This window comes from Erythrolamprus reginae, chromosome Z, assembly GCF_031021105.1.
Source record: "Erythrolamprus reginae isolate rEryReg1 chromosome Z, rEryReg1.hap1, whole genome shotgun sequence".
NCBI lineage: Eukaryota > Metazoa > Chordata > Lepidosauria > Squamata > Dipsadidae > Erythrolamprus > Erythrolamprus reginae.
The window spans coordinates 141505031-141523707 of NC_091963.1; the positions used below are offsets into that span (position 1 = coordinate 141505031).

Consider the following 18677-nt stretch of genomic DNA (forward strand, 5'->3'; position numbering starts at 1 on the left):
TCCCAAACTAGATAGCATTGGCAAAGTGTTAACATTTAAGGACAGATTAGTAAAAAAAAAAGAGTTTCTTTCTTACATATTAAACTTTTAAATCTTTTAAAAATATTTTTATTGATTAATCATTTTCAGGATTTAACTTCATATGGGTAATAACAGTATAGATCTTTCTCTTATTATTTCAGTTAATGCGATTGGGAATATGCTAACTGAGTTGGGAAAAACATAAACATGATGAAATCTGGACTTAGATCTCATAATTCTAAATTGGTATTTATTTTTCCATACCACTACAATTATGAAATAACTATAATTAATGTTATTTTTACAGGCCTTTAAATATTTCCTATGGGCAATAGGATAATTCAACAGTTATCTCTAGTAATGCTTTATGTCTCATACAGAAGTAATAATAGAGACAGTTAGAATTACACCATTGTGATCATTGTTGGTCAATGTTGCAGAGCTCTAGGAACATTTTTGGAGAAGATGAATGTTGACTTTTGATTTCCAACATTCACATTTGAATGACGGAGCAGACAGTTTGGAATAAGGCAGGAATTTTCTCAGACAAAATGGTCATATTGGTGGCCTTGATCATAGTTATTGTAACACTTCCTCATGCTTCTAGCAAGGTTTCCATTGCTAAATGTCTCATCAATGACCCTCTTCCTATTCTCCACAAGTATTACCAACCAGGTGATTTCATCATTGCAGGCATTTTCTCTCAGATCTACATCTTTTTGAGCTCAATCAATTTTCAGAAGCAGCCTTCAGAGGAGAGTTTTGATGGCTATGTGTAAGTAGTTTTTTAAGTAAGTAGTAAGTAAGTAGTTTATTTGCAAATAAAATGCATGTTATTTCTGACTAAATAACATTTCCCAATTATTTATGTAATCTATATTTAGATTTACAATTTGTGCACAGAGATGAGAAAGAAAAGAGAATGTCATAAGTCTATGCTTATGTCCTCATGTGGTGATTTTCAATTCTTGAACTGTTGAAGGTGATTAGAGATGCAAATTGATACATCTCCACAATTTCCATATGTATGTATGTACGTATATAGGCATACATGTGTACTTGTGTATAAGTATACATACATACATACATACATACATACATACATACATACATACATACATATGGAAATTGTGGAGATGTATCAATGCATATACTTTAAAATATATCAATACAACACAATTATATATTTTGATCCAATAATTATTTGTAGAGATGTAGTAATCACAGATGCAGATACATGATTTCTGGAATGCTTTGTCTTTATTGGTCTCTTTGAGTGAGCAGCTACTAATATGTGAAGTTCTGATTTGCTTGACCTAGCAGCCTATTTTTAACACAAAATTCTTGTGCATACAATTATAAAACATTAATTCCTTCACTTAATTCTAGTTATAATGTAAATGGTACCAGTATAATATGTAACACATAGAAGCAGATATAATGTTTTCAGCAGAATGGCTAAAATAAACAGAAGAGCATATTAATTAGACTAGACAAACAGAAATATTTCAATTACCTTAAGTCAATAGAAGCCTAAAATAGTATTCCTTAAACTAATCAAAAAGGTGTGAGTTGCCTCAACTCAGCACATAGGTTCATAATCCAATCATTGCTGGTTTGACATTTGATGTTAGCTAGAGCTGAATAAGTATGTAATCTTTTTCCTACATACATAGAGAGTATAATTTTTATACTTAAATAATACAGAATAATGAAATGCTTTATTAGCAAGATTGGTTTTCCATATTGTTGCAATAATTGGTAATAACCTACAATTCTTAAACCAATATCCTATTTTCCACCTATTTTATATTACTGTCCATCAGTCTGTTTTTCTTCATTCCTTTACACTCCTCTCCATCCATCTCTTCCTTTTACCTTCTTTCTCCTTCTCTCCCACTTCCATCCAGTCCCTCTCTTCTCCCTTCATCTTTCTACTTTCTCCCTCTTTAGCTTATCTAGTTCATCTCATTCTTATTCTAGTTCATCTCATATTTAACTGACTGAAAACATATTCCTATCTATTCATTCATTCATTCATTCATTCATTCATTCATTCATTCATTCATTCATTTATTTATTGGATTTGTATGCCGCCTCTCTCCGCAGACTCCGCCATACTTTTTAAATGGTTGGTGTCACTATTAAATTCATTATTATTATATCATTTCTGTACATATGATTATTCTGGGTATATGCTATTAACCTAATGCTGCCTCCTAAAAACCTAGTTTAGTCATCTGGATCTACCACCATTAATCCTCCATTTTCTCCTTTTATAGTCATTTTAATTTAATTTCTATGCATATTCATGTTTTAACCAATCATAAAACTTCACCAATACATTATAATGTTTGTGTCTTTCTTGTCTTTAATTTTCAATGTCAGTCCTAGTCATCTCTTCAGTAGCCAAGATTTTCTTAAGTATTTCTCTTTCAGAGGGAATTTTTGTTGCTTTCTATTTTTATGCAAAAAATGGAAAGCTGCTGTAATCACGTGAACAATTAAATATGTTTCTTCCTTGTTTTTTTTTTCCTGGTAAAATACCCAAGAGGAATGTCTCTGGTTTTAATTATGTACTTTGTTTCAACATTTTTTCTATCCATGTTTGAATCTGATACCAGTATGCTTTGGCCTTTACATATGTCCACCACTTATGATAAAAAAGCCTAGTATTTGTTGATATTTCCAACATTTCATAGATTTATCTTTAACCATTTTAACAATTCTGTCTCGTGATATATGCCATCTGTAAAACATTTTATACATATTCTCTCTATAAACTGTTGCCATAATTAATTTGTAATTTCTTTCCCAAAGTTGCTGCCATTTATCTAAATGTATGGTAGTACCAAAATTTCTTGCCCACATTAATCAACATTTCTTTCACTTGCTCAAATCCCAAGTCAATATGAAGTAAATGATTATATAGTTTTTTAAAATTAGTCTTTGATCCGTTCATGTGAATATTTCATTGAGTTCTGTCATACCTAAGTTAATACCCTCAGTTTTGCTATCTTTATCATATTTTGACTGTATTTGCATTCTCATGTACCAGTCCATTTTTATCTCCTGTTTCTTCAGTTCTTCAGTGGATTTCAGTTTTCCTTTATCTGTCAAAATGTCCCTATATCATGCTTCTCATCTAGGTAGGATCAGCTGCAAAACTCATTAAATTCAATGAATTCAATTGAAGTATAAAATACAAAAGTTTAGTTTATGAGACAGATAATAGGAGCATGAAAAGTAAGAGGTAACATATTTTAGTCTAATCAAAGGCAAGAACACCAAATTGCCATTCATCATATAGGTTTTCTGCAGTACATGATATTTTAACTTGAATTCTAATCTGAAAAGATTGCAAAAGTGAAGTCCATTAAAGAAACTATGGCTTATTTTTTTACACAGGAGCCCAATACTGTATCTAAATATGGATATGTACAATATTGCAATATTCTTTTAAATCTAGCTTTGTGTGTCAAAATACCATAATTTCCAAAACCTAGAACTATTTTGGATGTACAAGTTGAAAGTACCTTGGAGATCTTGTAGTCTAACTCCCTGCTCAAGTTATTTCAGAGAAATGGTTGTTCAGTCTCTTTTTGGAAATCTACAACAATGAAGCACCTGCAACAGCTGAAGGAAAGCCATTCCACTGGTTGATTGCAGTCACTGTTAGGAAATTTCTCCTTAGTTCCATGCAGTTGCCTTATTTTCACAGCACTGTTTTTAATTAAGTAGAATGACTATTATCATCTATAAAATATACCTAGCCTGAAACTGTTTCTTTTGATATAGGATATTCACTCAGAATTACCAGCACATCCTGGCCTTGGTTTTTGCTTTGAAGGAAATCAGTGAGAATACCCAACTCTTACCTAATGTCAGTTTGGGCTTCCACATTTTAAATAGCCACTTTTTCCCAAAATGGACCTACCTTGCCTCGATGGAACTTCTATCCACAAAGGACAAATTCATCCCCAATTATAAATGTGATATTCACAATAACATTGTGGGAGTCATTGGGGGACCTAATTCTCAAGTTTGTCTCTACATGACAAACATCTTAAGCACTTATAAAATTCCACAGGTTAGTTGTATGTGTCAAAATACCACGAGGAAGACGAAGGTTTCTTAAATTTAAGTATTATTTTGAGCCTGTCAATTAGAAAATGGAAAGTTCCTAATTTTTTTCCTGTAACAACTTGATAGTTTTTAATCTATATTTGCAACGTGAATGATCAGAAGGTAATAAATGAGCTCCTTCCATTTCTTTTCATTCATAAGTCAACCTTCATTCTTATTCCAGGAACTCATGTCTTCCAAAATATTTTTTGAAGGACTTCAAAAACCACAATATTTCTTGAATTATGGTATTCAAAATAAATTTTTGAAGAAGGCATATTTTACTCTGTTTTACAATAAGAAATATTCAAAACTTAGCTAAATGTAACATAGAGAGGAATGGAAAGAAAATATTTTTCAAATTCCTTCTCTTTCAGTTGACTCTATCACAGGACATATTAACATGATGTCTCACCTTTTCTCATGTATTTCTATCCTAAGATCAGTTATGGCTCTTTCGTAGTAATAAATGACAAAACCAAAGATTTCTTCCATCAGACGTTTCCAAATGTGACCCATCACTATATGGGCATTCTTGAATTACTCCTGCATTTCAAATGGAGCTGGATTGGTGTGATTGCTTCAAACAGTGACAATGCAGATTTATTTGTACATCATATACTTCCCATCTATTCTCAGAAAGGTATCTGTGTAGATTTCTTAGACAAATTACCTGAAATATCTTTTTCAAGTCAAATTGCTGAAAAAGCAATCAAATGGTCTGAGACTTCACATATAGTTACAGGAAGTACTGCCAATACTGTTATTATACAAGGTGAAATACATACTATTAATATCTTAAGGTCCATGTTTGTTTTTGCACAATTTTATGGTGTATCATTTGACAGTCGAGTGTGGATTATGACAGCCCAAATGGATTTTGCATCTCCTAGTTTTATCAGAGATTGGGACCTATATTTCCTCCATGGGGCTCTATCATTTGCTGTTCACACAAACTATCCTAGAGGATTCCAGAAATTCCAGAATGAAATAAACCCTCTATCAGAAAATAGGGATGGCTTTATCCGAATCTTCTGGAAAGATGCTTTTAATTGTCATTTCTCAAATTCCACTCTAGAGGAGAGAGATGAGGGGATATGCACTGGGGAGGAAAAGCTGGAGACTCTGCCTGGAACCGTATTTGACACAAACATGTCTGGCCACAGTTACAGCATCTACAATGCAGTTTACATTATGGCACATGCTTTGCATGCAATAATTTCATTGAAATCAAAACAGAGAATAAAAATAAAAGAGATAAGACAAAAAGGACTGCATGAACAGCCATGGCAGGTACTATTCATATAAATGTGAAATGGTTTTACTGTTTTATTTTGTTTTTGAAACTATACATGACTTCATTTTCTCTACCTTCTCCCCAATTTAGTTCCATAAATTTTTCAGAAATACTTTCTTTAAAAACAGTGTTGGAGAAAACATTTCCTTTGATGATAATGGGCATATAAATTCAGGATTTGATATTTTCAACTGGGTCACTTACACAAATAACACATTTACAAAAGTCAAAGTTGGATGGGTGGATCCAAGTTCTTTCTCTTCCAAAACATTCAACATGCAGGAGGATTCCATTATATGGCCCACAAGATTTAAGCAGGTATACTATATTTTTTGTATAGATTTACAGATAGTTCAATCCCCATTTTGAATTTTTAAAATGTGGTTCCTTGCAAGTCTACTGAAATAGTTTAGTCAGTATGCATGCTTTAGGATTTTTGAAACAGTGAGTTAATTTAAATATCTTACTTGTCCCACTCAGTGTTGACAGGAAGAAGGAGGAGTTTGCACCTGCAGACTTTAATTTATGGGCTGCCTCAGGGATCAACACTCTTACAGGTCCTACTTAACATTGATACGAGAGCACTGAGTAAGTCTTGCATTAGTTCAAGGTGTAGTATTGTTTTATGATATCAGATTGCATATATATATATATATATATATATATATATATATATATATATATATATATATATATATATATTTCCAGTAAAGGAAAGGGTGTGGCTAGCTGATGAGGCCAGAACAAGGCCGAAATGGGACCATCCTAGTCTCCCTTAATTTTAAAATTCCAGCTAAAAACATTTAACATACACACACACACACACACATACATACACACAGACTCTATGGTGTACAGGTAAAGATGCCTATGTGTTTGAGGCTGTTTGGGTTTGAACAGGGTGTAGTAGGCCTTGGCATGTCTAAAAGTTGGCTAGACAGCATCACCATCAGATTGATTCATAATTGCCTGACCTACCACACTCAACATGTAGTCCTCCATGGAACTCTATCTACATAGAGGGAAGTATGCAGTGGAGTACCCTAAATTCTGTTTTAGGCCCAGTACTCTTCAACATCTTCAACAATGACTTGTACAAGTTGATAGATGAGGAACTCATAAAATTTGCAGATGACATTAAGCAGGCAGGAATAACCAACACACAAGAACATAGTATCTTAGTACAGAAGGATCTTAGGCTGAACTTTGAGTACTGACTGACAACATTCTTGCCTCCAGAAGTTGTGAATGCTCCAACACTGGAAGTTTTAAAGAAGATGTTGGATAACCATTTCTCTGAAGTGGTGTAGGATTTCCTGCCTCAGGAGGGTGTTGGACTCCTGTTCTGTTCTGTGCTATTCTTAATCTTGAGTACCATGTCTGTTTGGGCATTATGAAATTGCAACATTTTCATCTTTGTTCTTGTAATGGGATACACTTTCCCTTAGAGCAGTGATGGCAACCCTTTTTCTCTTTGGGTGCTGAAAGAGTGTGTGTGCGTGCTGTCATGCATGCATGAGTGCTCACACCCATAATTTAATGCTTGGAGATGGTGGAAACAGCTTCCCCTGCCCCTGGAGGCCCTCTGGAAGCTGGAAAGAACTTGTTTTCAACTTCTGATTGGACCAGTAGGCTTGTTTTTCACCCTTCCCAGACTCCAAAGACTTCCCTGGAGCTGGGGGAGGGTAAAAATACCCTCCCCTTCCCATTTGGAGGCTCACTGGAAGCCAAAACCTCCCTCCCAGAGCCTCTGTGTGAGCCAAAAATCAGCTGACTGGCACACACATGAACGTTGGAACTGAGCTAGGGCAAAAGCTCACATGCCATAGGTTTGCTATCACTACCCTAGAGACTATTGTGCACCTTTGACATTTTGTTGTTGTTATTATTATTATTATTATTATTATTATTATTATTATTATTTATTAGACTTGTATGCTGCCCCTCTTCGTAGACCCAGGGCGGCTCACAACAATGATGAAAGCAATACATAATAACAAATCTAATAATTAAAATCTAAAAAATAACAATAGTGCATTAAAAATATAAAAACAAGGAACCCCAATATATAAATACATACGTACAATCCTATCATATACAAATACTACATAGGCAGGGGGAGATGTCTCAGTTCCCCTACACTTGATGACAGAGGTGGGTTTTGAGGAGTTTACGAAAGGCAAGGATGGTGGGGGCAGTCCTGATCTCTGGAGGGAGCTGATTCCAGAGGGTTGGAGCTGCCACAGAGAAGGCTCTTCCCCTGGGTCTCACCAGACGGCATTGTTTAGTCGACAGGACCAACTCTGTGGGAGCTAACCGGTCGCTGGGATTCGTGTGGCAGAAGGCAGTCTCACAGATATCCTGGTCCGGTGCCATGAAGGGCTTTATAGGTAATGACCAACACTTTGAATTGTGACCGGAAACTGATCAGCAACCAATGCAGACTGCGGAATGTTGGTGTAATATGGGCATATTTAGGAAAGCCCATAATTGCTCTCACAGCTACATTCTGCACGATCTGAAGTTTCCGAATTTTACTGGTTGAAGAGCATGTAGAAGGAGTGGCTAGGAGGATTTACTTTGTGTATCAGTTGTACCTATCTTTAATTGGGAAATCTTTCAGATGATTACTCTTGCCCGTATTACCACAAAATTTAACTACAGAAATATGGTTGCGAAGGAGCAAGAGTTTTAAAAGTTGCAGGTTTATAATGTCCACCTCATATCTTCATATATTGGAAGATAAGTTTTGTTTTGTTTTATTTTGTTTTGTTTTGTTTTTTGTTTATTTTATTTTATATTTTATTTTATATTTTATTTTATTTTATATTTTATTTGTCAAACATGTATAAGATAACAGATATAAGTATAAACATGATTATGAATAGAGGAAATGAACAATTTGCGGTCCGGGTCAAATAGACCCGGGAACATAACATTAGGGTGTGTTTTCAAACAGAACACCGGGGTTAAAAGGCAAATTTGCAGGTTCTAGTCCCAGTGAGGGTATGGCTAGCTGATGAGGCCAAAATAAGGCCAAAATAGATCTATCCTAGTCTCCCTTAATTTTCAAATTCAGCAAAAAAACATGTGACTCATACAGATAGAATTGTCGGCTATCAATAAAAAAATTAATTGCCTTGGAAATGACCCTGGGTTGGTTGTTGAAAAGGGAGTGTCACTGCAGCTCCAATGATACTTGAAAAAAGCCAATCATCAACATTCAGGATTCAGACCCGGCTACAGCCCAGAAACTGCTTTGGTTATGCTGACGGATGATCTCTGGCAGGCCCGGGGCAGGGGTCTATCCTCTGTCCTGGTACTCCTTAACCTCTCAGCAGCTTTCGATACCATCGACCATGGTATCCTTCTTTGCCAAATGGAGAGGTTGGAGGTGGGAGGCACCATTCTATGCTGGTTCTCCTCCTACCTCTCTGTTCTGCCGCAGACGGTGTTAGTGGGGAGTCAGATGTCAACTCCTGAGGTACCTTGTAGGGTACCTCAGGGGTTGGTCCTCTCCCCTGTGCTGTTTAATATCTACATGAAACTGCTGGGTGAGTTCATCCAAGGGCAGGGGGTGAGTTACCACAAGTATGCTGATGATACCCAGCTATATATCTCCACCCTGTATCCATTCAGTCATGGAAGTAATTTGCTGGTGTCTGAAAACTGACTTATGCCACCATCTTTGCACCTTGCCTAATGAATATGTTGAGAGAATGTGGAGTTAATGGAATGATTATTTTTTATACTCTGTGGGGTTTTTTTTACATTTTAAATTAGTTAATTGGATTAAATAATTAATTAGTTAATTAAGATTGTTGTGAGCTGTTCCAAATCTCCGGAGAGGGGCAGCATACAAATCTAATAAATAAATAAATAAATAAATGAATGAATGAATGAATGAATGAATGAATGAATGAATAAATAAATAAATAAATAAATAAATAAATAAATAAATAAATAAATAATTTCCATATATCTTCTTTCACTTCACCTATATCACTCTTCATTTCCTCGTGGTTCTTAACTAGTGACTCGTGCATTTTGCAGCATCACTTCTGCTCTCATATTCAGTGTTGATTGCATGTTCTGTAAGTTCAACGAGGATCCTGATTTTTCATCACCCCAACATGTCTCCTATTGATCTCTGTCTCAACTATGTCATTGGCATAGTTTTCTTTATAGTAAGAGCAATTCTGTCATGGTATGTATGACTTATTTATAAAAATCAAACAATCATAGCTCCAAACCACTGTCATTTTGTTCTTCTCTTTCATTCAGGAAATACCTCTTTCTGTGTGTAATGATAATTGTAAACCTGGTTATAGTAGGGCCAAAATAGAAGGAAAGCCATATTGTTGCTACAAGTGCCTTCCATGTCCAGAAGGAAGGATTACAAATAATAAAGGTAAATTGTATTGACATAAAAAAAATAGTAGAAGGGTATTCAAGAGAAAGTGTTCTAATTATATACAGGAGAAAAAGATTAATGAAATAAAACAAATTTCATGTCTCCTTCCTTAATATTTACCCAGGAATTTGACAAAGAACTTTGTTGAACTTTGTACACTAAGCCATAATTTGATGAAATTATTGAAATTCATGATGACAACATCATCAAGACAACAATGACAAAATTGCATTGATCCAATTTTGCGTGTTTTAAAATTCAGATTTATAAGAGAGGGAAAGAAATAAAAGTCAGTTTGAATTGAGTCAATTCTATGCATTATCATTCAATATTAAAGAACTGATTTCTTAATGTTTCCCAACAGCTTTACAACTTTAGACAATTTAAAAGCAATAGTTTGAAATATTTTATTTTATTTTATTACTAGCTGGATACCTGTGCTTCACTACAAAACTATGTGATTGGGTTTAATAAATTGACACTTAAAGCTTTAAAATTAATGAATAATTTAAAGGGGTACTTTATTAATTTGTTAGAGATGGTAAGCTAAGTTTCTGTCACAGATTAAGACATTATTGTAAGTCTAACAACAATAAAATAGATGGGTTTAAAGTTCTTTAATCCCACCAGCAACCCTGGTTGTTGTTGCTGTTGTTATTGCTGACCAGACTGTCTGGTGAACTGACTCTGGAGCACACTACTTACAACTGGCCATGGGAGAAACAGACACTCCTCTAATGCACACCAGCCACTTTCAAAGTCTGTCCCTGTACCTTATTGATGGTGATGGCATAGCACATCTTAATGGGAAATTGTAGACATTTGAACCTGAAGTGGTAGTCTGATGGGATCAGAGGAATTCAGGGTATGAAAATAGTTTCTCCCTGATTGACACATGTGAAAATTGTGGCATTGATTACATATTTGGATAGAGTCTTTACCTGAAGCCTGGTGCCATTGTACAGTTTCAGAGGATTTATATTGCATAACAGCATGATTGAAAGGTCAGCACTGAGGTAGAGGACATGAGGTAGTAATACTGAGGGGCTGAGAGTGTGCAAGAACTCCACAGGATAACGTACAGCATCCTCGACTTCCATTTCTGAATGCACAGATTCATATGTCATATTCTCAGTGGACAGCTTCTGTGACAGAAAATTGTTGATGCTGTTGGCTGAGTCATTTGTTGGAGTAATAATAGCTTTCTCCCTCAGCCATGAAGCGCAATCCACTCCAGACTAATGAATGTTGAGATTCCCATTTCAAGTCAAACTAATCTGGTCTCACAACATCGCAAAGTTTACTTAGAAGAATTATTCTTTCCTCCTCTTCCAATAGCTTGCCATCACCAATATCAAGTATTTATTTATTTATGTGATCGAACTTGATAAATCAACACTTACAGCTTGAAATTAATGAGTAGTTATGATCGGCCTCTCTTAACCTTCTCTCCCTCAGCCTTACCCTACAAAAGCCTATCCTATCCTATCTCCTTTCTTTCCCTCAATCTTGCACCACGAAATCCTCCCTATACTATTCCCTACTCTCCCTCAGGCTTTCTATCCCCTTCTCTCCCTCAGGCTTGCCCCATAGAAACCTTTCCTATGCTATCCTGTTCTCTCCAGAATTATTTTCAAGTTGGGAGGGGGAGCAGGACATCTAACTAATTAGCATCAGTGTGATAATAATAATATAACAAATTCTAATGATCTGGTGGTCATATAAAACATCCTTTCTTAGCAAGTATCTAGAAGCCAAGAGGAACATATGTTTGTAGGCTTTATGGTTCTGGAGATTATATGATTGCAGTGTGAGCGGTTTACACACACACACACACACACACACACACACACATTTTAACATTTATTTTTATTTTATTATGTTGCTAAAATTCCACCAGAATCATTTAGGTGAGATGGATGGTGTAGAAATTCAATAAATAAAATAATAAAAACATTTTTTAGAAATTCTCCTATTGAAATATTGTGCATTAACCCCTAAGCTAAACTTTCTTCAGTCAATGTTAACTATGTCTTGATTCATGTACAATCTTCCACATTTTAATAATAGAATTTTCTTTTGCAGACATGGATGATTGTTTACCATGTCCAGAAGGACAGTATCCAAATAACAACCATGATTCATGCCTTTTAAAAAAGATAGTTTTCCTGTCTTATGAAGACCCATTAGGGACCAGTTTAGCCATTACGGCAATTGCCTTTGCTTGCATTGCTACTATGGTGCTTGGAATCTTCATCAAATACCAGGACACTCCCATAGTCAAGGCCAACAATAGGAGCATCACCTACCTTCTTCTTGTCTCCCTTGTGCTCTCATTCCTTTGCAGTTTATTATTCATTGGACAACCGGAAAAGATGACCTGCCTTTTCCAACAACCTGCTTTTGGGACTGTCTTCTCGGTAGCCATTTCTTGTATATTGGCCAAAACCATCATCGTGGTTATAGTTTTCATGGCTTCAGTGCCAGGATCCATGATGAAGAGATGGCTGGGCAAACAATTAGATAATTACATTGTTGTTTCTTGTTCCCTCGTTCAAGTCATTGCTTGTACTGTATGGCTCACAACCTCACCCCCATATCCAGATGCTGATATGAACTTAGTGGTAGATGAAATCATCCTGGGATGTAATGTAGGCTCTACTCTCATGTTTTATTGTGTCTTAATCTACCTTCTTTTCCTTGCTATTGTTGGTTTCAGTGTGGCTTTTCTATCCCGGAATTTACCAAACAGTTTTAATGAGACCAAGTTTATCTTCTTCAGCTTGTTATGTTTTTGTAGTGTCTGGCTATTGTTTTTTCCAACATATCTGAGCACCAAAGGGAAATACATGGTTGCTGTGGAAATCTTTTCCATATTATCTTCCAGTGCAGGATTATTGGGCTGCGTCTGTTTTCCCAAATGTTTTATCATTCTTCTGAGACCTCACCTGAATAATAAGAGGGAGCTACTGAAAGGCAAGAAACATTGATTGACATATTATGAAGATATAGCTGTTGTTTAAACCAGCAGTAACTGACCATTTGTAGCTATAATGCTGATTAAAAAGTAATAATTGTGAGTAATCTGTACCTGTAAAGTTCTTAAAGCAAAGAAAAGCTGAAATAAAATCCTAGGTAGCTACCACAACTCAGCCTTAGTGACTCAGCTGTTAACTGAATCTGGCTGCCAATTGACTTTGCTTCTCCGAATATTGCAAAAAGTGATCACATGACCTCAGGGCACAGAAATTGTGATAAATATGAACTAGTTGCCAAACATCTGAATTTTGAATTTAAAGTTATATTTAAAATTTAATTCAAAAAATAATGCACACACAGACCTGTTTCCTATTTATTATTGTGATCTATTTATATTACCATTATAACTATTATTTTATACATTATGTATATTATATTGTACGTTGATCTTACATTTGTATCTCTTTTGTTACACTTTTAACTTTTCTTTTAGTTTAAATATTTATCTTGGTTGACTACATACATTTCTATTTTTTTTACCCAACCAACAATAAAACCTATTTCAACATTCATAATATTCTGACTCTATTTTTTATCTCCATTGTTAATTTATCCACTTCTGCACAAGATATTATTTATTTCTATTAAGCCATTATTAAATTATGACCAAATTTCACATATCTAAGCTGTTCCAAAATAAAATGCCAATTAACTTTGTCAAAAGCCTTTTCCGCATCTAAAAATATAAATTCTATTTGTTTTTTGTTACGTTTTTCATAATTTTCCAGGACATCAATTGTTATCCTTAAATTATTTTTGATTTGCCTTTTTGGTAGGAACCCATTTTGATCTGTGTGAATAAAGCTGTTTAAATATATTTTTAAACTAAAAATCTTATTAATCCATATTTAAAAGGGAATATAATTTTGTATTACTTTGTAATCCATTTTGGAGACTTTGGGGAGAGTTGCCATTTTAAAGATCATTTGTATCTTTTCTCTCATGTTAAGATTATCTCTTTTATATACATTTTCATAGAGAGGAATTGGAAAAGGAAGGAAAAGGATTAGATTGGTTACCGTACTACCAAATACAAAGCAGATATAAGAGGGATTTAATAGAATATGGAATATGTTAAAAAATAAATACAGTAGACAAAACATATTACTAGAATGTGTAATTATTTATTAGATTTTGAGAATGTAGAAGAATCTGTGAAAGGAAACATGATAGCATGGATGACCAACTTTGGTTACAACATACAACTAAAAGATTGGGAACAACTTTGGAAAATAAACTTCAAACTGACAATATCCATACTTTATAAAGAAAATCTTTATAAGATGTTCTACCCATGCCACTATGCCCCAGCAAGGTTTAAAAAAAACTTGTAATAATATAAACAGCAAATGTTGGAAGTGTAAAACACCACATGGGACTTACTACCATCTGTGGTGGATGTGCCCAGAAGCAGTAAAATTTTGGGCTTTGATTAGAAATTGGTTGAAATAAATTCTAAATTACAAACTAGAATTAAAACTGTGATCAGTGGGCATCATAAAAAGGCCAATTTATATCTTAAATTCCATGTACTTACAGTGGCAAGATTGAGCTTTGCACAAAATTGGAAAAAAGGAAATATACCAACTTAACAAATTTTAATCAGAAAGATACTAGAAATTGGAAAAATGAGTAACATGACAATCGAATTACAGAATAAACAGGGACATGATTATTATACCATATTGGGAAAACTATACAGAAATGAAAAAAACAGACAAAATAAAAGAGGACAATGTAGAAAAGGCAATGTAAAAACAACTTTATCTTAAAATGCATAAGTTTCCGTAAACTGCTTTTATCTATTGTATGATGTGTCTACTTCTTGTGTTTGTTTATGTTTTGTTTCAAAAAATCAATAAAAATAGTAAAAAATAAAAAAATAAATTTTCATAAAAATCTTGGATAATTTTCTTTTTCTCTTCCAAATTATAACATGTTATTCCTTTATCATTTTTAAGCTACTGATCAATCCTTTTTCTCTTTGTTTCTTTAATTTATTCACTAGTCAATGACTGGTTTGTTCGCATTTTTGGAAAAAAATTGCTTGCTTTTTTAAATTTGCTCTGCTAGTTCTTCTTTCTCCATTAAATAAAAGTTATGTTTTATCAATATCATTTATTTATTTTTTTATGTTTTATCAATATTATTTATTTATTTATTGTTTGGATTTCTAAGCTGTTCTTCTCCGGGGGACTCAGGGTGGCTGTTTAATATCTCATCTTTGTGGTTCCTTTTGTAATTCTTTGTCTAATTTTCTATACTGCTTCTCTAATTTCTCCCTTTTTTGTTTTTTCTTTTTATAATCTTTAGCCATACAGGCTAAAGATTAAGTGTTGATGTATTTGAATAACATATTAATATACACTAAAATGAAGAATGAATATGAGAAATTGGTAAGGGCTGTTCTTAAAAGGCTCTGAGCCTCTGGAGTATACACAAAGCTTTCAAAGTGTGAATTTCACCAAGATGATATTGATTAGCTGAGTTGTTATATCTCAAATTAAGGAATGGAAATGGAGCCAAAATAGGTAAAGGCAGAGTGGGCCTCTCCGCACACTAGGAGACTCCCCGCACTAGGAGGAAATTGAAAAGCTTCCTAGGTTTTGTCAACTTCTACTGGCAATTTATCCCCTTATTTGTAAAGATCACATTGCCAACCTTTTAAAAGCTAAGGATGAGGGGAAGGTAAAACTGGATGAGCCACTTAAGTAGAGGACCAAGCAGCATTTGAAAAGTTCAAAGGGTTTGCTGCAGAACCCATGCTGAAGCACTCTGTCCCAGACACTCCATTTGTAATTCAGGCTTGCCATGGTGTAGGCATTACTGCAGAGGAATGATCGGGGGTTGCTACAGCCATGCCTCATATATTATAAGAAATTCATCAAGAGTGAACAGAGGTGGGCAATATGGGACAAGGAGGCATATGCAGTGTGGTAGTCCATAATCACTTAGCATCATTTCCTGGACAGGGCAAAGATGCCATTTGAGGTATGGATTGACTATAAACAATCTGGAAGCTCTGAAAACTCAACATTTTAATTATTTCAACTTCATCCTGTGTTATAAGCTGGGGGAAGAATTTATGGTAGATGCATTGTCTGAAATTCTCCAATACAATAGCATTAAAGAGGAAGTGGTCAGACCTGTTAACCCCTCAAAGTAGCAGAAGCCCTGGTAGCCACTAGAGCTCAGGGAAAGAAGAGTCTGAAATTCCAAATAAACTATATGAGAAGCTCAAAGAAATACTAAAAGTTGATGTATGGCTTACTCTTCATAAAAATGTGTGATGGACTATCTCGAGTTGGGATCAAATTATATGTGTCCTCAAGCTTGAGGGAGACAATATTAAAACCATTCTATAAAAATAATCATACAGCCGAAACAAACCATACATAAATCATAATAGCAAAAGGCGTATTAATTACCCCATGCCTGGCAACATAGGTGGGTTTTCAAAAGTTTACGAAAGGCAAGGAGTTGATTACAGAGGGCCAGGGACAACACAGAGAAGGCTCTTCCCCTGGGTCCCGCCAGACAGCATTGTTTGGTCGATGGGACCCAGAGAAGGCCAACTCTGTGGGATCTAATCGGTGGCTGGGATTCGTGTGGTAGAAGGTGGTCCCGGAGGTATTCTGGTCCAATGCCATGTAGGGCTTTATAGGACATAAGCAACACTTTGAATTGTGACAGGAAACTGATCAGTAGGCAGTGCAGGCCGCGGAGTGTTAATGAGACATGGGTAGTGATGGGTGATGTCACCGAACCCAAACCCGAACCCAAACCCAAACCCCAAAACTTTTGGAAATAGAGCTGGAAAGAAAGAAGGCGGCCCTGTGGTTGACCACAAATTAAATTGAGAGACAGCGCTAGTGCTTTTTCTTGCATAGAAAAAGGAAAGGCAGAGAAAGAAGGCGGCCCTGTGGTTGGCCAAAAATTAAATTTGCAAGAGGGTGAACAGGGGGACGCAGAGTAGCAGGAGGAGGCAACAGCAGCCACCCACCAGATTTTGCCCAGCAATCCAATAGGTGGCAGCCACCCACCAGCTTTTTCCCAACAATCCTATATGCGGCAGGCATCACCTTTTCCACAGTAATCCAGGGTCATGGAAGGCCATGCACTCTGTGGCATTAACGTCAAAATCACAGATACAGGAAGTGGCTCCGTGTTTGACCCAAAATTTCAGAGAACACTAGAGGCTTCAGATTAGAAAGAAGACGGAGATGCAGAGAAAGGAATTGGCTCTTGTTTTACCCCAAAATAAATTGACAGAGCTCTAGTGGCTTTTCTTTTATATAGGAAAAAAGGAAATGCACAGAAAGAAATTGAAAAAAAGTGGTCCAGAGGTGGACCCAAAAGTACAAGTGCTAGAGGTCAGCAGTGAGACAAAAGTGTCAGTCTACCCCCCTTTTTTATTTATTTATTTATTTATTTATTTATTCAATTTTTATGCCACGATTCTCCTTAGAGTCAGGAAGGCTATCAACATGTTAGCCATTGCACTTTTTAATTACTGGAATGGCTCAATTGATCACTTCTACATGAACTTTTCCCACCCAACCAATCTGCATGTTGGACAATTCTTTCGGTGAGAAATCTACCAATATCCCAGAGCTCAAAACAAGGTGGTAATGCTTGACTAATGGACTTCAACTCCCAGAATAGCATAACCATGTTTGATCCAAAATTAAATTTATAGAGAGCACTAGAAGCTTCAGATTGGATAGAAGAAAGAGATGCAGAGATAGGAATTGGCCCTTGTTTTACCGAAAAATAAATTGACAGAGCTTGAGTTGCTTTTCTTTTATATAGAAAAAAAGGAAATGCACAGAAAGAAATTGAAAGAAAGTGGCCCAGAGGTGGACTCAAAAGTACGAGTGCCAGAGGCCGAAAGCAGGAGTTGCTCTCCAAGACAATAAGTTTCCCAGACCACACTGGAGAACTTTTTATGCAGACAGGAACAGGAGTCCCCCTCCCTCTGAATACAGGAAATATCTTTGGCTCTGGAAGCAGATGTTGCTTTCCAAGACAAGAAGTTTCCCAGACTGCACTGGAGAACTTTTTTTGCAGACAGGAACAGGAGTCCCCCTCCCTCTGGAAACAGGAAATAGTTTTGGCCCCGGAAGCAGATGTTATATGCCGATGATACTCACAACTGGTGCACTAGGCGAACCTGGGCGAACGCCCCCCTCACCACAGCTGAAAGATTTTTCTCTAATGTGAGCTGTGGATCGAGGAGGATGCCCAAGTTGCAAACCCTCTCTGAGGGGGTCAGTGATTCTCCCCCCAGGGTAATGGATGGACAGATGGAATTGTCCTTGGGAGGCAAGACCCACAGCCACTCCGTCTTGTCTGGGTTGAGTTTGAGTTTGTTGACACCCATCCAGGCCCCAACAGTCTCCAGGAACTGGCACATCACTTCCACTGCTTCGTTGACTGGACATGGAGTGGAGATGTATAACTGGGTTTCATCAGCATACTGATTATTCCTCACCCCATGCCCTTGGATGATCTCACCCAGTGGTTTCATGTAGATATTAAATAACTGGTGGGAGAGGACCGACCCCTGAGGCACCCCAGAACGGAGAGACCTAGAGGTCGACCTCTGACCCCCCCACTAACACCGACTGCGACCGACCAGAGAGGTTGGAGGAGAACCACTGAAGAACAGTGCCTCCCACTCCCAAGTAGAGCAAATTGTAGTAATTGAACTTCAAGGTGATGATGGCATGTGTGACTGTGAGCACGGGGCATGGGGTGGAAATGTGGAGCTGGGTATCA

The 18677-nt window shown here is 36.1% G+C and overlaps 1 protein-coding gene across 1 annotated transcript; it reads left to right on the forward strand.

The window, feature by feature from the left end:
* Nucleotides 1-572: 572 nt before the first annotated feature.
* LOC139154218 (vomeronasal type-2 receptor 26-like) lies at nucleotides 573-12847 on the forward strand. The gene is made up of 6 exons (XM_070728647.1): nucleotides 573-796; nucleotides 3820-4111; nucleotides 4588-5439; nucleotides 5534-5761; nucleotides 9728-9854; nucleotides 11943-12847. The coding sequence occupies exons 1-6, from the start codon at nucleotides 573-575 to the stop codon at nucleotides 12845-12847; spliced, it is 2628 nt and encodes an 875-aa protein (XP_070584748.1).
* The last annotated feature ends 5830 nt before the right edge of the window (nucleotides 12848-18677 follow it).

Excerpts from the sequence above, each read along its gene's own strand:
- LOC139154218 (XM_070728647.1), top strand. The coding sequence starts at position 573 with ATGGTCATATTGGTGGCCTTGATCATAGTTATTGTAACACTTCCTCAT. Across the intron at positions 4,112-4,587 it reads GCACTTATAAAATTCCACAG|ATCAGTTATGGCTCTTTCGT; the intron begins GTTAGTTGTATG and ends TTCTATCCTAAG. Across the intron at positions 9,855-11,942 it reads AAGGATTACAAATAATAAAG|ACATGGATGATTGTTTACCA; the intron begins GTAAATTGTATT and ends TTTCTTTTGCAG.